This window comes from Hypanus sabinus, chromosome 3, assembly GCF_030144855.1.
Source record: "Hypanus sabinus isolate sHypSab1 chromosome 3, sHypSab1.hap1, whole genome shotgun sequence".
Taxonomy (NCBI): Eukaryota; Metazoa; Chordata; class Chondrichthyes; order Myliobatiformes; family Dasyatidae; genus Hypanus; species Hypanus sabinus.
In genome coordinates this window covers 94,233,395-94,258,669 of record NC_082708.1, presented here as the reverse complement: position 1 = coordinate 94,258,669, position 25,275 = coordinate 94,233,395, and the positions used below count along the sequence as shown (strand labels likewise).

The 25,275-nt window shown below is 41.7% G+C and overlaps 3 protein-coding genes across 4 annotated transcripts in view; 2 read left to right on the top strand and 1 right to left on the bottom strand.

Moving 5' to 3' along the window:
* The window catches only part of fgb (fibrinogen beta chain), a 142,332-nt gene that overhangs the window by 65,760 nt on the left and 51,297 nt on the right, over window positions 1–25,275 (bottom strand). The gene's annotated exons all lie outside the window — the stretch shown is intronic.
* Window positions 6,887–14,141, top strand: LOC132391517 (fibrinogen alpha chain-like). Its single transcript, XM_059964805.1, has 6 exons — window positions 6,887–6,965; window positions 7,211–7,327; window positions 7,417–7,600; window positions 8,011–8,156; window positions 10,780–11,754; window positions 14,032–14,141. Exons 1-5 carry the CDS (start codon window positions 6,918–6,920, stop codon window positions 11,749–11,751), a joined length of 1,467 nt encoding a protein of 488 aa, XP_059820788.1. The 5' UTR covers window positions 6,887–6,917; the 3' UTR covers window positions 11,752–11,754; window positions 14,032–14,141.
* Window positions 15,762–25,275, top strand: part of plrg1 (pleiotropic regulator 1) — a 90,654-nt gene continuing 81,140 nt past the window's right edge. For both annotated transcript variants that reach the window (XM_059964799.1, XM_059964798.1), the window contains exon 1: window positions 15,762–15,941. Coding sequence is in view for 1 of the 2 variants with exons in the window: in XM_059964798.1 (XP_059820781.1) it covers window positions 15,933–15,941 (9 nt within the window). In the remaining variant the exon portion in view is untranslated. The remainder of the gene's footprint in view (window positions 15,942–25,275) is intronic.

Below are 25,275 nucleotides of genomic sequence, written 5' to 3'. Positions count from 1 at the left end.
TACTATTATTTTTCTTCTTCTTCTATATTATGTATTGCATTGAATTATTGCTGCTAAGTTAACAAATTTCACGTCACATCCCAGAGATAATAAACCTGATTCTGATTCTGATCACCAGTGGCCGTGTCTCTGGCACAGGTCTGTCCCTGTGGCTCAGAAGGGTAGGGAATGGAAGAGGATGGCAGCAGTAATAGGGACTCTATAGTTAGGGGGTCAGATAGGCGATTATGTCAGCGCGAAAAAGAAACAAGAATGGTAGTTTGCATCCCAGGTGCTAGGGTTCATGATGTTTTTGAGTGCCTCCACAATATCTTTCAGGACACATCCACAATATCCTGAAAAGGGAGGGTGAGCAGCCAGAGGTCCTGGTATATATTGGTACCAACAACATTGGTAGAAAAAGGGTTGAGGTCCTGAAAACAGAAAACAGGGTGTTAGGAAGGAAGCTGAGAAGCAGGACCTCAAGAGTAGTTATCTCAGGATTGCTGCCTGTGCCACGTGACAGTGAGAATAGGAATAGAATGAGGTGGAGGATAAATGTGTGGCTGAGGGATTGGAGCAGGGGGCAGGGATTCAGATCTCTGGATCATTGGGACCTCTTTTGGGGCAGGTGTGGCCTGTACAAAAAGGACAGGTTGCACTTGAATCACAGGAGGACCAATATCCTGGCAGGGTGGTTTGCTAAGGCTATTGGGGAGAGTTTAAACTAGAATTGTTGGGGGTGGGAACCAAAGTGAAGAGGCAGAGGATGAGGCTGTTGGTGCCCAAGTAGAGACAGCTTGTAGGGAGTTGGTGAGGAAGGATAGGTAGATGATAGAGCAAAGATGCATTCAACCTAATGGTTTGAGATGTGTCTATTTTAATGCAAGGAGTATCATAAACAAGATGGATGAACTTAGAGTGTAGATCAAAACATGGAACTATGACATTGTGGACATTACAGAGACTTGGATGTCTCAGGGGCAAGAATGGCTGCACAGTGTGCCAGGCTTTAGATGTTCCAAAAAGAACAGTGAGGCAAAAGAGGTATGGCACTGCTGATCAGGGATAGTGTCACAACTGCAGAAAAGGAGGAAGTCATGGAGGGATTGTCTACTGAGTCACTGTGAGTGGAAATTAGGAATGGGAAGAGGGCAATAACTCTACTTGGTGTTTTTTTATAGACCCCCCCCCCAACAGTAACAGAGACATCGGGGAACAGATGGGGAGGCAGATTCTGAAACAATGCAATAATAATAGGGTTGTTGTGATGGGAGATTTTTAACTTTCCTAGTATTGACAGGCATCTCCTAGAACAAGGAGTTCAGATGAGGTGAAGTTTGTTAGGTGTGTTCAGAAAGGTTTCCCGATGCAATATGTAGATAAGCCAACCAGAGGAGAGGCTAATTTGATCTGGGGTTGGGAAACGAACCTGGTCAGGTGTCAGATTTCTCAGTGGGAGAGCATTTTGGAAATAGTGATCACAACTCCAACTGCTTTACCATAGTACTGGAGGGGAATAGGAACAGACAATTTGGGAAAACATTTAATTGGGGTAGGGAGAAATATGATGCTATTAGACAGGAACTTGGAACATAAATTAGGAGCAGATGTTCTCAGGGAAATACAGAACAGAAATGTGGCAACTGTTTAGAGAACATTCGCATGGCATTCTGCATAGGTATGTTCCACTGAGGCAGGGAAAGGATGGTAGGGTAAAAGAGCCATGGTGTACAAAGGATGTGGAAAATCTAGTTAAGAAAAGCTTATGAAAGGTTCAAGAAACTAGGTACTGATAGAGCTCTAGAAAATTACAAAGTTGCCAGGAAGGAGTTTAAGAATGAAATTAGGAGAGCAGAAGGGGCCATGAGAAGGCCTTGGCGGAATGGTTTAAGAAAAACCCCAAGGCATTCTACAATTATGTGAAGAGGAGGAGCTGTGCAAGAATAGGACAAATTAAAAGTGACAGTGGAAACATGTGCATGGAGCCGGAGGAGTTAGCGGAGGTACTTAATGAATAATTTGCTTCAGTACTCACCAGTGAAAAAGACTTTGGCAACTGTAGAGATGACTTGCAGCAGACTGAAACACTTGAGCACATAGACATTAAGAAAGAAGATGTGCTGGAGCTTTTGGAAAGCATCGAGTTGGATAAATCACCGGGACTGGTTGGGATGTACCCCAGGCTACTGTGGGGAGCAAAGGGGGAGATTGCTGACCTCTGGTGATGATCTTTGCATTATGAATAGGGACGGGAGAAGTACGAGAGGATTGGAGGGTTGTAAATGTTGTTCCCTTGTTCAAAAACGGGAGTAGAGATAACCTAGTATATTATAAATCAATGAGTCTGACTTCAATAGTGGGCAAGTTGTTGGACAAGATCCTAAGAGGCAGGATTTATGAGCATTTCAAGAGACATAGTCTGATTAGGGATAGTCAGCATGGCTTGCCAAAGGTAGGTTGTGCCTTACGAGCCTGATTGAATTCTTTGAGGATGTAACAAAACACTTTGATGAAGGTAGAGCAGTGGATGTAGTGTATAAGGAGGTAAGTAAGGAAGCAAGGGATCAAGGAGACCTTGCTTTGTGGATCCAGAACTGGCTTGCCCACGGAAGAGGGTGGTTGTAGATGGAGGATGGAGGATGGTGACTAGTTGTGTTCCACAGAGATCTGTTCTGGGACCCCTCCTATTTGTGAGTTTTATAAATGACCTGGCTGAAGAAGTAGACGGGTGGGTTAGTAAGATTGCAGATGACACAGAAGTTGGAAGTGTTTTGGATAATCTGGAGGATTGTCACAGGTTACAGCAGGATATTGATAGGATGCAAAACTGGGCTGAGAAGTGGCAGATGGAGTTCAACCCAGATAAGTGTGAGGTGGTTCATTTCAGTAGGTCAAATTTGAAGACAGAATATAGTAGAATAAGGTAAGACTCTTGGCAGTGTGGAGCATCAGAAGGATCTTGAGGGTCGAGTCAAGTCAAGTCAAGTCAAGTCACTTTTATTGCCATTTCAACCATAACTGCTGGTACAGTGCATAGTAAAAATGAGACCGTTTTTCAGGACCATGGTGTTACATGACACAGTACAAAAAACTAGACTGAACTACGTAATAAAAAAAACAACACAGAGAAAGCTACTCTAGACTACAGACCTACACTGGACTGCATAAAGTACACAAAAAAAGTGCAGTCATTTATAATAAATAATAAACAGGACAGTAGGGCAAGGTGTCAGTCCAGGCTTCGGGTATTGAGGAGTCTGATAGCTTGGGGGAAGAAACTGTTACATAGTCTGGTCGTGAGAGTCCGAATGCTTTGGAGCCTTTTCCCAGATGGCAGGAGGGAGAAGAGATTGTATGAGGGGTGCATGGGGTCCTTCATAATGCCGTTTCCTTTGCGGATGCAGCATGTAGTGTAAATGTCCGTGATGGCTGGAAGAGAGACCCCGATGATCTTCTCAGTTGTCCTCACTATCCGCTGCAGGGTCTTGTGATCCAAGATGGTGCAATTTCCGAACCAGGCAGCGATGCAGCTGCTCAGGGTGGTCTCAGTACAACCCCTGTAGAATGTGATGAGGATGGGGGGTGGGAGATGGACTTTCCTCAGCCTTCGCAAAAAGTAGAGACGCTGCTGGTCTTTCTTTGCTATGGAGCTGGTGTTGAGGGACCAGGTGAGATTCTTCATCAGGTGAACACCAAGAAATGTGGTGGAGTCCATACGACACTCAAAGCTGCTGTGCAAGTTGACAGTGTTGTTAAGAAGGTGTATGGTGTGGTGGCCTTCATTAACCATGGGACTGAGCTCAAGAGCCATGAGATAACGTTACAGCTATATAAGACCTTAGTCACACCCCATTTGGAGTACTATGTTCAGTTCTGGTCACCTCATTGCAGGAAAGATATGGATACTGTAGAGAGAGTGCAGAGGAGATTTTCAAGAATGTTGCTTGGACTGGAGAGTGTGCCTTATGAAAATAGGTTCAGTGAACTTGACCTTTTCTCCTTGGAGCTACAGAGAATGAGAGGTGACCTGGTAGAGGTGTATAAGATGATGAAAGGCATTGATCATGTAGATAGCCAGAGGCTTTTTCCCAGGGCTGAAATGGTTAACACAAAAGGACATAGTTTTAAGGTTCTGGGGAGTAGGTACAGAGGGGATGTCAGGGGATTTCACACAGAGAGTGGTGGGTGCTTTCAATGCACCGCTGGCGACGGTGGTGAAAGCAGATACAACAAGGAACTTTAAAAGACTCTACATGGGTACATGGAGCTTAGAAAAATAGAGGACTATGCGATAGGGAAATTCTAGTCAGTTTCTAGAGCAGGTTACATGGTCGACACAACATTGTAGGCCGAAGGACTGCAGATTTGCTGCAGATTTCTGACCAGTTATAGGCTAACTGGTCTATAATTCCCTTTCTTTTGCCATCCTCCCTTCTTCAAGAGTGGAGTGACATTTGCAATCTTCCAGTCCTCCAGGGCCAAGCCAGAATCAAATGATTCTTAAAAGATCATGACCCATAATGCATCCGTTATCTCTTCAGCAACCTCTCTCAGGAATCTGGAATGTAGTCTATCTGGTCCAGATGACTTATCCACCTTAAGACCTTTTAGTTTGCCTAGCACTTTTTCCTTTGTAATAGCAATGACACTTATTCCTGCTCCCTGACAGTCACGGACCTCTGGCACACAGCTAGTGCCTTCCACAGTGAAAACAGAGCAAAGTATCCATTAAGTTCTTTGTCTCCCATTACTACTTTACCAGCATCATCTTCCAGTGGTCCAATATCAACTCTCACCTGCCTTTTACTTGTTATATAACTGAAGAAACTTTTGGTATCCTGCTTCATATCATTGGCTAGTCTGCCCTCATATTTCATCTTTTCCCTTTTTATAATTAATACAACACCCTAAAGCTGCTCAATGTGTGTTGGGTATTGAAACTTGAGAGTTTCAATGTAATCTCAGGCATGTTTGAGTGGAGTTTGCACATTCTCCGTAACCATGTAGTTTTCCTCCAGGAGCTTCAATTTTTCCCCAACATCACAAACAAGTGACTTCATAGTTAGTTGACGAACTAAACTGCTTAATAGAAGATGAGGTGTATGATCTTGAAGGGGGTGGGAGTTGATGTGAATGATGGGGGAGAAAAATTAGGTTAATTAGTTTAAAAGGGAGGTTGATAGTCCATGCAGATTTGGTGTGCTGAATGATCTGTTTCAATCTTACATTCTTTGACTCTATTAATTTACTGTCTTACTCAAATTAGTTCCCTAAAAATACATACTATTGAAAGGACTTGCATTCAAGCTATATCAATTATCCTCACTGTGACTTTTGCACTCCATTCTCTCACAGTATGTCAACCAGAACTGTACAAAATACCTCTGCTGTGGCCCAACCAATGCCCTAGAAAGTTGTATCAATATCTCCCCAATCCAACATCCAATTCAGGCAATAAGGTTGTTCATCTCACCGATTTGAGAGGAACTACACACAATAATTCAACTTCATTGATTGGAGTAGGGTTGGAAATGGGACTGAAAGAAATCTTATTGAAGAATGCAATTGTTTTAGAGCTGAGTTACTTTCAGTTTTCAGGAGGAACCCCCATAAATGCTGAGCATTGCAGCATTGGAGAGTGTTGCAAAAAGCAGCTCGCTGATCTCCCTCAAACTCAAAATTGTTTGTTGCTTCCCTTTTTCCTCTGTTTTCAAGGTTTCTTCACATTTAGGAATCCATTCTTACACTAACATTTCATATTGATTTCAACGACAATCTTCCTGTGGCATTGTTAAATACTGTGCTGTTTCAGAATTGTGGAGTTGTGCAGCAGGGAGACAGGCTCTGGCTCACCCTGTCACTACTTATAATGGTGCATGTGTAACAGGAGTGAAGGTGGAGCAGACATCTGTGCTGAATATGCAGCCACAGATTATTACAGCAATGAATTATCAGGCCATACTTTACCATACAAGCCATACAGTCTCAGCCATACTTAGAAACACCATTTTCAGGAGGAGGGGGAATGGGATTGATTAATTTAGTTACAGAAAGCAGCATGGATAAGAAGTAATGTGTGGGTAACATTTAAGAAACTTGTTTAAAGGCTTTGTCAAAACTCTTTGCAGATATTGAGCTCAGGGATATGAGCCCAACAGGACCAGATGTTGGTTCACTCAGTTGGTAGATCACAGAAGAGCCTACTGCAGCCTCATAGAACCATAGAACATTACAGCACAGAAACAGGCCTTTTGGCCCTTCTTGGCTGTGCCAAACCATTTTTCTGCCTAGTCCCACTGACCTGCACCTGGACTATATCCCTCCATACACCTCCCATCCATGTACCTGTCCAAGATTTTCTTAAATGTTAAAAGTGACCCACATTTACCACTTCATCCGACAGCTCATTCCACACTCCCACCACTCTCTGTATGAAGAAACCCCCTCTAATTTTCCCTTTAAACTTTTTCCCCTTCACCCTTAACCTATGTCCTGTGGCTGCATATTCAGCACAAATGTCTGCTCCACTTTCACTCCTGTTACACAACATGCACCATTATAAAAACACAAAATGCTGGCAGAACTCAGCAGGCCAGACTGCATCTATGGGAGGAGGTAGTGATGACGTTTCCGGCCGAAAGATGTACCAGTTGGTAGGTTATTTGGTCATTGTAAATTGTCCCATGATTGGACTATGATTATGTTGGGGGATTGCTGGCCAGTGTAGCTCATAGGGCCGGAAGAGCCTATCTTTACTACTTATTGCAAAATACTGTGTTATGCCAACAGATTTTTGAACAATCAGATGCACATTGTGAAATAGTTGAATGGTAAATATTTGACAAACCTTGTTTTGATAAACAGGCACTGCCTGCTGATTTTGGGATTAAAACTTGACAGAACAGAATCATTCTAGATACTCTAGAGCTGGTAAAATGCAAAGGAAATTGGTCTTGGGCTTGATAATATGCTTCATCAACTTAGTAAGTTTGCTTTCATTGGGATGAAAGTGAAGTAGGTTTGTCTTGGTTTGAAAGTTAAACATGCTTATTTTAATTATGATAAATTTCCTTTTACAGAAACAAATGAAAAATTGTTAATTTGCATCCTGTTTAAAACAACAACATCTGCAAGTTTGAATTGATCAACAGAAGCCAGTTATGTGAAATGTTTGTGGCTTGGCATTGCCAGCGTGAAATTAATATCCTATTCTTTGATTTTTACAAAGGTTCAAACTATGAATACACCACTCGTTCCGCGTGGTCCACGACCTAGCACGACTGCTCAACAAAAGTCATCTTCATGTTCAGAGACAAAATGGGCAATCTGCACTGACAGTGACTGGGTAAGTGGTGTGGTCATCATATCAATTTTTGTGAAGATTTGCAACATTGCGCAGAAATAAAATAATATAATTATGCATTATTACTATAGGGTCCCAAATGTCCATCTGGATGCCGAATGCAAGGACTAATAGATGTTAAAAACCAACAAAATGATGAGCAGATAAAAGACATCCGTCAGATGTTGGATGATTATTCCAAAATGTTTGGGAGCACTCACATTACAGTGACTGAAGCCATCAATAGAATCAAACAGTCTTTGGATGGACTAGGAAGTGAGTGTTTCTAGAAATATTCACCTTGTGAGTTTGCATAAACATAAGGAGTTTAAAGTTGTTCACTTTTAACATTTATGGATTTTGCCTTTTAAAATGTTATCACTAACTCACTGGAAGTTATGGCTTGATTGTTTTTGCAACAAGACAATTCTCGTTGGCATTTATAGTCATAGTATTCTTAATGTTATTCTCCCAAACTGACTGACTATGTAAAGACTTTGTAAAGCCCAAACTAAGTATTGGAAATATTAGCTATTAGGAAAGGTTGCACCTAGGTGGTGCATGTCGTTTTCAATTCCTTTCCCTCACTCAATTGTAACTTCCATTCAGAAATTTTGAAATTTTATATATAGCCTTTTCTCTTCAGTGATTTCTGACAGAAATTTTGTATATTTTACTTTCTTTAGAATTTGGTGATACATACTATCAGCAAGTAAATCAACTGAATTCCAGACTTATCATTTTGCAGACCAAAATCAATGAACAAATTTATAAAATAAATGTACTGCGACAAAGTATTTTGGAACAATACAAAGACATTACAAGACTGGAGGTAATAACTTTATGGAATTGTAATGTAGTCCAGAAATAGGTATTTTCTACCCAGCTCAAGCATGTTGACTACGATGACTGCTCCCACTGGGCTGTAACCTTTTAACCACAGTAATTGTTTCTGTTTCTATTAGTTCCTCTGGCAGCTCAGATTCTCACCACCATCTGTGTGGTGAGATCCACTTCAAATTTCTATGCTTTGATCTTGAACTCTGCTGACTAGTTCTGTCTCCCTCCCCTGGGATTAAGACTACTATTGCCCCCTCAGCCTCCTCATTTCGACTGAGAATAACCCCAGTTTATTCAATTTCGCTTTGTTACTGCTGGTTCAATTCTGGCAAATTTCTTCTATTGCTACCTTGTCTTCCATGTAGAATGGTGATAAGAACTGTACATTATACTAAGAGTGGCCTAAACAATGCTTCATCCAGCAGCTATATGGAATTTCAAGAACTCAATGTCTTGGCCCATGTCTTATTTTAACAAGTTTACCAAATACCTTCTTTACTACGCTATTCACCTGTGACTCCTTTTTCAACTAAATTTGTACACCATCACTCCGAAGGTCATGCCATTTACTCCGCTGTATCCTACCAGAATTAGACTGAACAAAATATCTTACCTCAGACTTGCATGAATTAAACTCCATCACCTTGTTCACAGCCTTCTTCATTATCTACTACCAATTATTGTGCCATCTGCAAACTTACCATCCAGCCCACCTACACTTTTATTGAAGGAATATACATCACAAATAACAAATGTCACAGCACCTTCCCCTGCAGTATACCGTTTATTGAAAACATCCTGTCAGAAAACCACTTCTTTATCACTACCCCTTGCATTCTATCTCCAAGCCAATTTTGGATCTTATTTGCCAACATGCTTGGACACCTCGCGCTTTAATAACCTTCTTGACCAGCTTACAGACAGACATATTTTATTGATCCTGAGGGGAAATTGGGTTTCGTTACAACCACACCAACCAAGAATAGTGAAGAACTATTGCAATATAAAACCATAAATAATTAAATTATAATGTTAATCATGCCAAGTGGAAATAAGTCCAGGACCAGCCTATTGGCTCAGGGGTTCTGAGGGAGGAGTTGTAAAGTTTGATGGCCACAGGTAGGAATGACTTCCTATGACGCTCAGTGTTACATCTCGGTGGAATGAGTCTCTGGCTGAATGTACTCCTGCGCCAAACCAGTACATTATGGAGTGAATGGGAGTCATTGTCCAAGATGGCATGCAAGTTGGACAGCATCCTCTTTTCAGACACCACCGTCAGAGAGTCCAGTTCCACCCCACAACATCACTGGCCTTACAAATGAGTTTGTTGATTCTGTTGGTGTCTGCTACCCTCAGCCTGCTGCCCCAGCACACAACAGCAAACATGATAGCACTGGCCACCACAGCCTTGTAAGAACATCCTCAGCATCTTCCGGCAGATGTTAAAGGACCTCAGTCTCCTCAGGAAATAGAGACGGCTCTGGCCCTTCTTGTAGACAGCCTCAGTGTTCTTTGACCAGTTCAGTTTATTGACAATTCGTATCCCCAGGTATCTGTAATCTTTCACCATGTCCACACTAACCCCTTGGATGGAAACAGGGGTCACCGGCGCCTTAGCCCTCCTCAGGTCCACCACCAGCTCCTTAGTCTTTTTCACATTTTCACATTACTAGGCAGGACCTTCTCAATTGTTTTGTCAGAGTCTTTATTAATCACACCTACTACTCTGCTTCATTAATTTCCATTGTTATCTCCTCAAAACACTCAGTCAGATTTCTGAGACATGATCTCTCCTGCAGAAAATCATGCTGACTTTTTCTAGTTAGTGCTTGTCTTTCAATCTACCATTTCATTCATTTAAAACTTCAATTTTTCTTTTATTTCTCTATTTTTGCAGAGAGGGCTTGGTTCATATTTCAGATTGAGATTAAAGTAAATTACAGATCCACTTTAGTCATAAGAAGGGCATAGTTTCTGCTATGTATTTTGCATCATTGATGACGTGGTTAAAATGACAGTTGCTTTATTTGTACACTGAAGATTTCTTCAGTGCTCCTGCTGCCTCCCAATCTGTATTAAGGACTACAGAGAGAAAATTAAACTGGCCCCAGCTTTTAACATGGTTGCAATGAGCAGACAGCCTCCGGGTAGGCTCAGTGGGGTAGGGGAGTGTGCAAGGATGAGAAAATGGGAAGTGTCAGTTTAAGATGCGCAGCAACACAAAGCTGTATTTCTGCAAGTTGAAGAAGAAATCCAACACAGCACAGCCAGGTCCCCAAGGTGTACTCTGAGCATCTTTTCAATTGAAACTCTGCTGAAGTTGTAGAGTAGATGCACCTACAACAGGAATATTGAGCGCATTAGTACAATTGGGATCAACTTTTCAGGTTAATTTAATATTAAGATTTTGTTTGGTGCTTTTTTTATGGTGTCAGAAGCTGTTGATCCCAGCTGAAGAACATTTTGCCAATTGTTTAACTGAATTATCGTAAGTGCATTTTTAAAATAATTTGGAAATTGAAAAAGAAAAAAGATTTCTCTTGAAAGTGTATAAAATATTTTTCATTTTTAACAAGTTTTTAAAAATCTTTTAATTTATCCTTATTTGTTAGGTTGACATCGACATAAAGATACGGGCCTGCAGAGGATCTTGTTCAAAATCATTCATTTACAACATTAATAGAGAACGTAATGCACAATTGAAAAAAAATCTTGAACATTTGATTTCATCTGGAATCAGAAGCTCTGTATATGGAAAACCAACACATGCGTTCAAAATGCGTCAATTGAAAGACAATCCAAACAGCCATTTTAAATCTCGTACAACGGATGAAAAATATCCATTTTTCTGGGATGCTATAAGCATGAGGGAATATACCCTAGAAACAAATAAGGAAGATTCAAGTGTTAGTGAAACTAAACATTTAATAGCTTATAATCAAACAGTTAGTGCAACTCCACATTCAGATGTGAAAATACCAACTAGTGCAACTCATGTAGGTAGCATATCACGGGGTGATGGGCACTTCCAAGAAGGCCATATTGATGAAAGTTCATATTTCGGCCACAGCTCCTTTGATAAAATGCACTCTTCACATGAGTCTATAATTACTGAAACAACCATTTCAAAAGATGGTACAGTTACCAAAACAGTCACATCAGGTGTGCCTGATTCCTTCTCAACTTCATTTCAACATTTTTTTGACGAGTTAGGAATACCATCACATGCGAAGGGTAAGGGATCTGCTACTAGCACATCCATAATTCACTTGCCTGAAACTGAAAGGCTTCGAACTTCCCATACAAAATCAACATCTAAGACAGGTGGTAAGGTAACTCACAGAAAGACAGTCACAGTCACTAGCCAATCAGGTGACTTCTCAAACCTGGGGGACTTCAGTGATTTTAGTAGTGACCCAAGTGTCGGAATGGAGGGACTTAGTAGTTCAACAAAAAAAACTACAATTACTCAGTGGTCCAGTAACAGTAGACCAAAGGGATTCACAGTTAGCCATGGCGTGAATGTGTCCGATCTTCTCATTGGTGAAAATAGAGACCATCATGCAAGCGGCCAAATGAGATAAAAGGTAGGCTCCACAAGTATGCTTTCTTTAATTATACATTTATGAGAGTTTGTTTTTGGCTATGTAAAATAATTTATTATAGAATTTGCATGGCATTCGCTAATGTCTGAAAATTTAATACTGTGGGATGAAAAGCTTCAAAAAAATTCCAGAATCAATTAAGCAGCTTCAATATAGCCACTTTGTTGGAACCAAATTCAAACAGTTAATAAGGATCTTCAGGCATATATTCTTAGTCCACTAACAAAATCAGTATTTAAGATATGCAATCCAAGTTTCAGGTATCCAATTCAATATCAGTCCCAAATGTTCCTGTTTTTTTCAAGATTGACTATCACAGCAAATTTTACAAAATTCTTAATGCAATGACATTTTATTAGGTGTATTAGATGATGAGAGGCATTGACCGTGTGGATAGTCAGAGGCTTTTTCCCAGGGCTGAGGACACAGTTTTAAGAGGACACAGTTTTAAGGTGCTTGGAAGTAGGCACAGAGGAGATGTCAGGGGTAAGTTTTTTACACAGAGAATGGTGAGTGCGTGGAATGGGTTGCTGGCGACGGTGGTGGAGGCGGATACAAAAGGGTCTTTTAAGAGACTCCTGGATAGGTACATGGAGCTTAGGAAAATAGAGGGCTACTGGTAACCCTAGGTAATTTCTAAAATAAGTACATGTTCAACACAGCATTGTGGGCCAAAGGGCCTGTACTGTGCTGTAGGTTTTCTATGTTTCTATGACAGTACCACCCCTGGGGGTTAATAACAGAAATGTCCTTGTCAAGAACTATCATAGCAATTTACATATTTATGATACTACATTGCACCAAGAAAACTTGGCACAACTTGACAAAGTTAGGGATGACCAAAAGGTGGTCAAAGGTTTACATTTTAAGGGTGGTCCTAAAGGAAGAAATAATTATGAAGAGATAACAAGATTTAAACTGTGAATTCCAGTACTAGAGGAATTAAAGACCTGATAATGTAACATGCAGGAAATTTGAATGCATTAGGGTTAAAAAACACAGATTTCTTTGCGAATTGTAAAAGTGTAAGAAGAAATGGGGAGGGTAAAATCCCAGTAAGAACTTGTCAACAATTCTGAAGATTTAAAACAAAACTATAAAATGTTGGAAACACTTAGTAACTCCAGTCGCAACTGTGAGCAAACATTACAAGTCACAGAATTTTCATGTGAACTGGGTTCACTGAGAGAAAAAGATGTTAGTTTTAGATTGCAAAGAATGTGGTGGGGTGTGTGGTGAATGGATCTGACAAAGTGATTCTTCTTCAAATAAGTATCATCCGAGAATTAAAAATGTACTGAATGGGTTTTCATTATCTTTCCAGTCAATGTTTTCCAGATTATAATAACTCAGTACATGAAAAAGAATCTTCTCATCTTACTCGATCTCCTCTCAATTATCTTACATCTAAATGATTTACAAACCCTAACCTGCACAAAATCCTTCATCATTTTGAACATTTTTTTTCCAAATTGCTCATTAATTGACTCTGTTGTAAGGAGTTGGTCTTGAAAAATAAGTCTAGGATCATCCCAAAACTTTAAAATTATGCTTTGTGTGCCAGGGTCCAGGTCATTAATAAATGTATTACAAAGGGCAGTGATCCTGACTCCAAACCACTTGTGGAATTTCCCTCCAGACTGAAATTATTATCAGTTCTGATAGAGCGACTTGGCCCGAAATGTCGACTGTACTCTTCTCCATAGATGCTGCCTGGCCTGTTGATTTCCTCAGCATTTTGTGTGGTTGCTTGGATTTCCAGCATCTGCAGACTTTCTCTTGTTTGAAATTATTATTGTCTGTTTTATGTCTATTTGCTGCATTCATAAGGTAAAGAAATATAATCTTTAATTTCTATCTCAATTTATTCACCTTTATTTCTTCAACACCACTTTTTCTTTGAATGTCTTTGATTCTCCTATTTTTTCTCATTGTTCGCATTTGCTTGTTGAATTCTGTTTATATTTTCCTTCACTTCTTCTTTTCTTCCTTCGTTCATGTTTTTCCCCATTTCATCTGTAACAATATAGCCAGCGTGATGGTTTCTCTCTTTATCCAAACATCATAAAGAAACACCTCTCATGATCTAAAGATGTTCCAAACCACCATGATCTATTACTCAGTTTTATTAAGGCTGATTGAAAAATAATGAGTAGAAACTCCATGAATTCAACCACTTTTTGTCAGCTGTGATCTTTTACTAGTGTGTGCAATATAATCTGTATGATATCAATAAAATTCATCTGCTTTACTTTGCAGCAAGTCAAGACAATGGAAGACTTCCCAAAGATTATCAGCCCTTATCAACTATTTTCTCATTCCTGTTATTAATTGAAGAATCATTTCAATAAAGATATAATACAATTGATTGGAGCTACATTTTTGTCATTTCCTTCTTCTTAGTAGCAATGACTAAATGATCATGTTGCCACAATACTGAACAACTAACTTGTTGCATAATGAGAAGCAAATGAGTTCAAAACAGAATCAAATTAAGATGACCTGTTTATATTTTAGATCACCAAATAATCAGGAATAAGATAGACAAGTACACTTTCAGACACTTTACAGAAATATACAATAACTTCAAAATAGTGACAATGAAAATAATGAAATACTTTAATATCCTAATTTAAAGTGGGAAGATAGCAAAAAGGGGAAGAAATTACTGAAAGTGTGTAACTTTCTTTCTTTATCATTGTACCTCCAATCTACAGGTAAGTAAAAATGGTAATGGCTCTGAATTATTTTCAGTATGAATAAACTCAATCACTTTCCCCCTTGATCAGCTGTTAATTTTTTTTTGAGCTTTCATATTGCCCAAGTCCTATGCTAGAGGCATATGTTTAAGGTGAGAGGTAAAAAATATAGGAGATTTGAGAGGTATTTTTTAATGCACACAGTGATAGGGCCTGGAACACAAAAGCAAGGGTAGTGTAGAAACAGATTATATCAATGCTAAACAGGGATTTAGGCAGTCATAGGTTAGAAGGATGTGACTCAGACCTCAGTTCTGGTGCCTTGAAGGCCACAGGCTCCGACACCCCCAGCTCTAGATCCAGCTCGGACCGAGATCCTGACCCTCTCTGGACCGGGACTGTTATTACTGCCGCTGGGTCCTACCGCTCCCTTTACATTCCTTCTTCACCTTTCCTGCCTATCCCCTCCCTCACCCCTTAATCTTTCCCCTTACTGGTTTTTCACCAGGCCTTCTCTTTCCCATACTCCTCTCACCTTCTTTATAGGGCCCCTGCCCCCTCCCTCTTCAGTTCTGACGAAGGGTCTTGGCCCAACGTTGACTGCTCATTTCCACCGATTCTGCCCAACCTGCTGAATTCCTCCAGCATGTTGTACGTGTTGCTTTGACCCCAGCCATCTGCAGTTTACCTTGTGGTTGAGAAGGATGTGCTGGTTGATGGGATTAATTTAACTTGACATTATGTTCAGCATAGCTAATGAGTGTATGGTTTTGGTGTTGTAGTATGATTTGAGGCCAATATCATCAGCTTATGAGTGTCAATATGACAATGGAAATTGAATGTATTTGCTCAGTGGTAATCAGATATTGTCAATTAAATATTCAATTCACCGGGTATTTCTGGCAAATTATGATAGACAAGTGGTTGATTTGACAGAAACTCAGTGGATCAGGTGACATCCATGGAAAGGGAAAATAGAAATAACCTTACAGTATGAAGACTCTTGGGTGTTTGCTAAAAATCAGTTTTATGTTGATTCTTTTACTTATTAAATCCCGTTTGATTGGCCCTAACAAGAGAAAATATGCAGATACTGGGAGATGAAGGAACACAAATTGCTGGAGCAGCACTGAGTACAAAGAAAAGAGTACAGTCGACGTTCTGGGCTGAGAGACTTCAACAGGACCTAACCGCCTGTCGCCTCAGCCTGATTGACAACAGCATTGTTGTTGTTCGCCTCCCAGCTCCGAGCTGTACGTGTGGCGTGCAGCCGCTGGCCGGGAGTGTCGCTGTCGGCGGAGTGCGGCGCGGAAGAGACGCGAGCGGAATCTTGCTTCAGGCCTGAGCTCTGGTCCTCGCTGATATTTGCGGAGTTTCGCTCAGGAAGCTTACGGCGTTGGCTGGACTTACAGCAGTTTTCAAAAGCGGCTGGAGTTTTGGCGGTTGTCAGCAAGTGGCACCATGGTGGAGGTGGGATTGTTGTTGAACATCTTCGGGTCTGGGCCTCTGTGGTTTGGGTGAGGGGTTGGTCGGATTCATTTGGCGCCCAGGCGTCTCGGAACCTGGCGTTATGAAAAACTTTGTAACCCATTGATAGAAAATTAGAGTGGGGCGGTTGGTTGGCTTTTACACCGTGACTTCCCGATTTTTGGTCAGTTTCTGCCGTTTGTAGCATTGCATCCATTGTATAAGGGGTGGAGTGTGCGGCAGTAGTGTGGTCTTCAAACATACATATTACGTCCTGACGAAGGGTCTCGGCCCGAGACGTCGACCGTGCTTCTCCTTATAGATGCTGCCTGGCCTGCTGTGTTCCACCAGCATTTTGTGTGTGTTGCATACATATTACGTGGAAGGCGGTATTTGCAGTCTTGAAGTATGTTACTATAATCCTCTGACCAAGTTCCCCTTATGGGAGGCCAGGGAAGAAAATGCGAAACTAGGTTTCCTTCACAGAAATAATTGAGTCATAGAAAAGTGCAACACAAAAACAGGCCCTAGTCTGTGCCGAACCATTTCAACTCCCGCCCACCTGCACCCATACCAAACAAAATTCTCTTAAACGTTGAAAACAGAGCTTGCATGCGCCACTTGATCAACAAAATGCTGGAGGAAGTCAGCAGGCCAGGCAGCATCCACGGGAAAAAAAAGTACAGTCGACATTTTGGGCCGAAATCCTTCGGAAGGGCTAGAGGAAAAAAGTGGAGTAGATCAGACTGAAACCCTTTGGAAGGGTTAGAGAAAAAAAACTGGAGTAGAGTTAAAAAGGGGCGGGGAGGGAGGAATGGAGAGAACTGGAAAGTTGATTGGTGGAAGAGACAGAAGGCTATTGAAGAAAGAAAGTGGAGGAGCACTAGAGGGAGGCAATAGGCAGACAAGGAGATGTGAGAGAGGGAAAAGGGGATGGGAAATGGTGAAGGAGGGATTGGAGGGATATTATTGGAAGCTTGAGAAATCAATGTTCCTGGTGGAGGATATCCAAATAGAATATAGGATGTTGTTCCTGCAACCTGTGTGTAGCCTTATCGTGACAGTGGAGGAGACCATGGATGGACATATTGGAATGGGTGGCCATTGGGAGATCCCGCTGGTTCTGGCAGACTTTGCTCAGCAAAGCAATTTCACCAGTATACAAGAGGCCATGCTGGGAGCATTGCACGCAGTAAATGACCTCACAGACTCACAGGTGAAGTGTCACCTTATCTGGATGGACTGTTCAGGAGCCTGAACGGTAGTGATGGAGGAGGTGTAGCACTTGTTCTGCTTGCAAGAAAAAGTGCCAGGAGGGAGGTCAATGGGAGGGACGAATGGACAAGGGTGTCACTTAGGGAGTGATCCCAGCAGAAAGTGGGGGGGGGAGGGGTGTGCTTGGTGGTGGGATCCTGTTGGTGGTGATGGAAGTTTCAGAGAATTACGTGCTGGACACGGATGTGGGGTGGTAAGGGAGGACAAGAGGAACCCTATCCTGGTACATCTTACCAGGAGGATGGTAGGATGTAGTAAGACCAGACGTGTGTGAATGGAAGAGGTGTGGTTGAAGATAGCATTGATAGTGGAGGAAGGGAAGCCTCTTTCTTTGAAAAAGGGGGCCATCTCCTTTCTATCTGGAATGAAAAGCCTCATCCTGACAGCAGATGCGGCTGAGATGGAGAAATTGAGTGAAGGGGATTTTACAAGTAACAGGGTGGGAAGAGGTGTAGTCCAGGTAGCTGTGAGAATCCATGGCATTTGTAATAGACATCAGTGGATAAGGTGTCTCCGGAGATAGAGACAGTAAGGTCGAAAAGGAAGAGGGTGGAGGTGTCGGAAATGACCAGGTGAATTTGAGAGCAGGGTGGATGTTGGAGGCAAAGTGGATGAAGCTAACAAATTCACCAAGGTTGCGGGGAGCAGCACCAGTGCAGTCATCGCTGTAGCATAGGAAAAGTAGGGGATGGACACCAGTGTAGGCTTGGAACATAGACTGTCCATGTAGCCAACAAACAGGCAGGTTTAGCTAGCACCCATGTGAGTGCCCATGGCTACACGTTTTGTTTGAAGGAAGTGGGAGGAATCAAAGAGTAAATATTGAGAGTGAGGACAAGTTCCAGCAGACAGAGGAAAGTGGTGGTGGAGAGGAACTGCTTGAGCTGGCACTTTCACCACCCTCTGAGAGAAGTAGTTTTCCCCTCATGTTCCCCATAAATATTCCATGACCTCGAGTTGTAGTCCCACCCAAACTCAGTGGGAAAAAGGCTGCTTGAATTTACCCTACTATTCATAATTTTATATACCTCTAAATAACCTCTAATTTTACGTTACAAAGAATGAAGTCCTAGTCTATTTAATGTTGCCTCATAAGTCAGGTGCTCCAGACTGGGTGATATCCTTATAAATTTTCTCTGCACTCTTTCAAGCTTATTTACTTCTTTCTTGTGGATAAATGGACCAAAACTGCATTCAGTTATCCAAACTAGGCCTCACAAATGTCTTCTACAACTTCAACATAGCATCCCATCTCCTGTACTCAGCTCTTTGAGTTATAAAGGCCAATGTGCCAGAAGCTTTCTTTACAACCCTATCTTCCAGTGCCACCACTTTCAATGAATTGTGGACCTGTATTCCCAGATCCCTTTGTTCTACCACACTACTCAGTGCCCTACCGTTCACTGTGTAAAGACCTGCCCTGGTTGGTCCTACTGAAGTTCAACTCCTTGCACTTGTCTGCATTAAATTTCATTTGTCATTTTTTTTCAACTGGGCCAGATCCTGCTGCAAGCCAAGTAAGTCTTCCTCACTGTTGCCTACACCCCCCAATCTTGGTATCATCTACAAATTTGCTGATTGCAGCAGTGTTGGCAAAAATCGACACCAGTGTAATTCTAATGTACACTTTATTACCCCGCAAACAAATGGTGACATCGTGTGTGTGCGTTTATTATATATATAATATCAGAAAAAACCACATTCCCAAAACATAATAACGTACAAAATAACACGTAAGGGTGAACTTAATCCTTCATAGTCTGGATGAATTAATGGAAGTAATGAATCCCTACATGACCGAGTTAATCACATTATCATCCAGATCATTGACATAGATGACAAATGACAATGACATAACATTGACCCCTGCATCACTCAGTCACAGACCTCCACTCAGAGAGGCAACCATCTACAAACCCCATTTCGAGAAAAGTTGGAATATTTTCCAAAATGCAATAAAAACAAAAATCTGTGATACATTAATTCACGTGAACCTTTATTTAACTGACAAAAGTACAAAGAAAAGATTTTCAATAGTTTTACTGACAAACTTAATTGTATTTTGTAAATATACACAAATTTAGAATTTGATGGCTGCAACACACTCAACAAGAGTTAAAATGAGATTGAAAAGTGCTCAGAATATTCAAGTAACACTGGTTTGGAAGACTCCACATTAAGCAGGCTAATTGGTAGCAGGTGAGGTATCATGACTGGGTATAAAAGTAGCGTTCATCAAAGGCTCAGTCTTTGCAAGCAAGGATGGGTCGTGGCTCACCCCTTTGTGCCAAAATTCGTGAGAGAGTTGTTAGTCAGTTCAAAAGGAACATTTCCCAACATAAGATTGCAGAGAATTTAGGTCTATCAACATCTACAGTACATAATATTGTGAAAAGATTCAGAGAATTCAGAGACATCTCAGTGCGTAAAGGGCAAGGTCGGAAACCACTGTTGAATGCGCGTGATCTTCGAGCCCTCAGGCGGCACTGCCTAAGAAACCGTCATGCTACTGTGACAATTATAGCCACCTGGGCTCGGGGGTACTTCGGAAAACCGTTGTCACTTAACACAGTCCGCCGCTGCATCCGGAAATGCAACTTGAAACTGTATTACGCGAGGAGGAAGCCATACGTCAACTCTATGCAGAAATGCCGGCGAGTTCTCTGGGCCCGAGCTCATCTCAGATGGACCGAAAGACTGGAACTATGTGCTGTGGTCAGATGAGTCCACATTTCAGCTAGTTTTTGGAAAAAACGGGCGATGAGTTCTCTGTGCCAAAGATGAAAACCTTTCCTGATTGTTATCAGTGAAAGGTGCAAAAGCCAGCATCTGTGATGGTATGGGGGTGCATCAGTGCCCACGGCATGGGTGAGTTGCATGTATGTGAAGGTACCATTGACTCTGAGGCATATATTAGGATTTTAGAGAGACATATGTTGCCATCAAGGCGACGTCTCTTCCCGGGACGTCCATGCTTATTTCAGCAGGACAATGCCAGACCACATTCTGCATGGGCTACAACAGCGTGGCTTTGTAGACACAGAGTGCGAGTGCATGACTGGCCTGCTGCCAGTCCAGATCGATCTCCTATTGAAAATGTATGGCGCATCATGAAGAGGAGAATCAGACAACGGAGACAACGGACTGTTGAGCAGCTGAAGTCTTATATCAAGCAAGAATGGACCAAATTTTCAATTGCAAATCTACTACGATTATTTTCCTCAGTTCCAAAATGATTAAAAAGTGTTATTAAAAGGAAAGGTGATGTAACACAATGGTAAACATGCCTCTGTCCTAACTTTTGTTGAGTGTGTTGGAGCCATCAAATTCTAAATTTGTGTATATTTACAAAATACAATTAAGTTGGTCAGTAAAACTATTGAAAATCTTTTCTTTGTGCTTTTGTCAGTTAATTACGTGAATTAACATATCACAGATTTTTGTTTTCATTGCACTTTGGAAAATATCCCAACTTTTCTGGAAATGGGGTTTGTACAACCACTGTCTGGTTTCTCCCTTAAAGCCAATATCTAATCCAGTTTACTATTTCATCTTGAATGCCAAGGGACTTAACCTTCTTGACCAACCATGTGAGACTTGGTTAAATGCCATACTAAAGTCCATGTAGACAACATCCACTGCTTTGCCTTCATCAACTTTCTTGGTAATTTCCTCAAAAAACTTAACAGATTGTATGGACATGACCTACTGTGCACAAAGGCATCCTGACCATCACTAATCAGTCCATATCTATCCAAATAGTCATATGTCCAGTCACTTAGAATACTTCTAATAACTTTCCTACTGCTAATGACAGCCTCACTGGCCAATAATTGCTGGTTTATTTTTATGAGCCTTCCTTAGACAGCATTAGTTATCCTCCAGCCCTCCGTTGCCTCACCTGTCACTATGGATGATTTAAATATCTAGGACCCTGCAATTTCTGCACTTGCTACTCACAGGGGCTGAGGGAGCACTTTGTCAGGCCCTGTGGATTTGTCCATCATAATTTGCCTCAAGCCAGCAAACACCTCCTCCTCTGTAGTCTGTATAGGGTTCATGACCCCACTGCTGCTGTGCTTCACTTCTATACAGTCTGTGTCTGTATTCCAGTAAATGCAGATGGAAAAAGTCCACTTGTAATCTTCCCCAACTATTTTGGCTCCACACAGGGATTACCATTCTGATCTTCCAGAGGACCAATTTTGTCCTTTGCAATCCTTTTGCTCTAGCATAACTGTAGAATCCCTGAGGATTCACCATGTTTGTTAGGGAAACATGATTTCTTTTAGCCCTCCTGATTTCTTAAGTGTTCTCTCATTTCTTATACTTCATAAGTACCTATTTGTTCCTACCTGCCTATAAGCACCTCAGTCTTCTGCTTAATCAGGACCTCAATGACTCTTGAAAACCAAGGCTCCCTAAACTTGTTATCTTTACCTTTTATTTTGACAGGCACATACAAGTTTTGTACTCTCAAAATTTCACTTTTGAAGGCCTCCCACTTACCGAGTACACTTTTACCAGAAAGCAGCCTGCCCCAATCTACACTTGTGGATCCTTTCTGTTACCAACAAAATTGTCCTTCCTCCAAATTAGAATCTCAACCCATGGATCAGATCTGTCTTTTTGCATATTTACCTCGAAATTAATGGAATAAGTGATCAGTAAATGAAGAGTGTTCCCCTGCACAAACTTTTGTCACCTGGCCTGTCTCATTCCTTAATAGGAGATGAAATATTGCACACTCTCACTGGGACCTCAATGTATTGATTAAGGAAACTTTCCTGAATGCATTTGGCAAGCTCCATCCAATCTAGTCCTTTTACAGTATGGGAGTCCCCGTCAATATGTGGAAAGTTAAAATTATGTACTCTTGTTTCCTCCGCAGTCTGTGATCTCTCTGGAAAATTGTTCCTCTAAATCCCATGTATTGTTGGGTGATCTATAATATAGCCCATTAACATGGTCATACCTTTTTTATTACTCAGTTCCACCCATGAAGACACACTTTTCCATTTCTGACTGAGCACTGCCGTGATATTTTCCCTGACTAGTAAAGTCAACCATCCTCCTTTCATCCCTCCTGCTCTTTTGCGTCAAAACAAGGACTATTGAGCTGCGAGTCCTGCTGCTCCTGCAGCCGTCTCACTAATGGCTACGATAAAGTAATTCTATATGTTGATCCATGCCCTGAGTTCATTTGTCTCTAACAATACTACTTGCATTAAACTATATGCAGCTCAGGATATTAGTCGCACCATGCTGAACCTTTTGATTCCTGACTTTGTGGTCTTACAACATCTTTCTCCACAACCTCTCCAATATCTGTTTTGGCACTCTAGTTCCCATTCCCCTTCAATACTAGTTTAACCCCACTGTGCAGCACTAACAAACCTTCTCACTAGGAAGGTCCCTCTCATTGAAGTGCAAATAATCTCTTCTGGAACTTTTCCTAGAAGAGATCCAAAAATCTGATGCCTTCCCTCTTTCACCAATTCCTTATACATGTGTTAGACTGTATAATCTGGTCTAGCGTGTGGCTCAGCTAGCTATCCTGAGATCATAATCCTGGAGGCCCTGCTCTTTAACTTCGCAACTAACTCCCTGAACTCACTTTGCAGAACCTTGTCACTTCCTACCTCTGTCACTGGCACCAATGCTTCATTGTTAGTCACTGGTGAAGTTGCAGAAATCTGCAGGCAGGCTAATGTCCCACTGTTTAATGATGGTAGTGAAGAAAGAACTGGGCATTACTGGCTTCAGTTGTAGGGAAGATACTGGAGGTGATTTTGAGGGAAAAGATGTTCTTCACTTGGATAGTCAAGACCTGAACAGAAATAGTCAGCATTTATGCATGGTTGGTGAAGTCTTTCAAATCTTGGGGTTTTTCAAAGAGATGTCAAAGAATCTAGATGAAGGTGGGACAGTGGACTTTAGTAAGGCCTTTGACAAGGTCCCATGTGGCAGGCTGATCTGGAAGGTTAGGTCGCATGGAATTCAGAAGAAGCTAGTGAGATGGGTTCAGAATTGTTTTGATGATAGAAAGCAGAGGATGATAGTTGAAGGTTGATTCTCCAACTGGAGGCCTGTGGTTAGTGGAACACCCTAGGAGACATGGTTGGGATCTTTGTTATTCACTTTTTATGTAAATGATTTAGATGTACGTGGCATAATTATCAATTTTTCTGATGTACTAAATTAGCATGACCTGTTGATAGTGAAGCAGGTTACAAAAACTTGCAAAGAGATCTTGATCAGTTAAGGAGATGGGTTGAAGAATGGCAAATGAATTTCAGCTTAGATAAGTAAGAGGTGTGGCCTTTTGGGCAATCAAACCAATGTAGGACCCATGGAGTGAATGATAGGGCACTGATAAGTGTAGAACAGAGGGAACTGGGAGGAAGAATGCACATTTGGCTGGAAGTGACTACACAAGTAGATAGGTTGGTGAAGAAAGTGGGTTAGCATACTGGCCTTCATCAGGTGGGAATCTCAGGCGAAAGCATTGAGAGATTGAAGGTAGCTTCGAACACTACAGCTAGTTGCTCAGCACAGCTTTTCAGTAGATGGGCTTGACGACTTGAGGGTTCTGTTTTTCAAAGGATGTTCTAACATTGGCTAAGACAGGAATTATAGTGTCACCAGATGTAGTTTTTTACAAACACTGCATTTATTCAAAGTGTGCATATTGGTGACTGGAGTTTTGCCTTACTGAAGAAATGGTGTGTCAACCCAACCACACATTCAATTCTGTATCTAGATTCACTTGGGCTTACCTCTTCACTCTCACGATGTCATACCTGCAGTTCTTGTAGATTTTGTATTGTCAGCATTCAACATCACAGACTGTAAATTTCCTAGTTCTTCCAAGGCTTCTCTGGTTTGGGAAGATTTGGTATTTTTGGAAGGTGCATACACATCCTCACAGTTCTTGATGAAGTTAGCGATGGCTGTAGCATATTCATTTGGATTCAAAGATGAATCCCTGAATATGATCCAGTCCACCAATCCTGTAAATTCTTCTCTGTCTTCCTTGAATATACCTTTGCCCTCCTCACCATTGGTATTGTGGCCCTTAGTCTTTGCATATGTGCTGGGAGGAGGTGATCAAGCTTGCCAAGGTGTGGGACTGGATTGGCGTGTTAGAGATGTACAGTGATCTTAAATTCTCTGGTCCCACAGGTGAATTGTTGGTGTCAGTTGGTCAGGGTACTGTTTCAAGCTAGCATGATTAAGGCCCCCCATGATGATCGACGTGCTTCCTTGTGATTGTTGATCATTGCTCAGCTCCAGTCCCAGCTTGCTGTCAGCCAAGGGTGGGAGTGTGCATTGCTACCAGGACAGGGAGGAGAACCCCCTTGACAGGGAGAACAAGCAACATTTAACCACTGGTGTTCCAGGTTGAGGGGAACAGGACTACACCACAAGAATTAACCATGTAATAAATGCCACTGTTCAATCTGTGCATGGAAAGTGAAGCCCCCAGGTTGGAATGTGGGGTTGAACCATGTTTCTGTGATGTCTCTCTGGTACTGAGGTTTGCAGTTTTATTTTCCAGTATCTGTACATTAGCCAGGATGAAGACAGGGGAGGGGGTGGGATGTCTTAGGGTCCTACATTTCAGGTGTACTTAAACCGCCCCCCCCCCCCCCCCCCGCCTTAGCAGATTGCAGATCTCTTGGTTCATACAGAGAAGACTCAGTCTTAGTGAGATTGCAGGGGTAAGGCTTTGAAATATAGAAAGGGAATCAAAAAACGAGTGATTATGCAGTCATAACTTGAAATGTCTACAATCCCTTACCTCATCGACCCACTGTTTCTTAGAGTCATAAATGATAAGAGTCCTCAGGACAAATCTGGAGCTGGAGTCCCTAAGGCAGTCTGACATTGCCTTCAACCTCGTTCTGGCAACTCCTGCGATGACCCTGGTACCAAGCTGTATTGGCTCTTACCCTTCCCTTAGACGACATCAGTGGTGTGGAGAGGGGAGACTTGTTGCATGGGCAACTGTTAGTCTTCCATACAACCTTGCCCAGGCCTGCGCCCTGGAAACCATTTC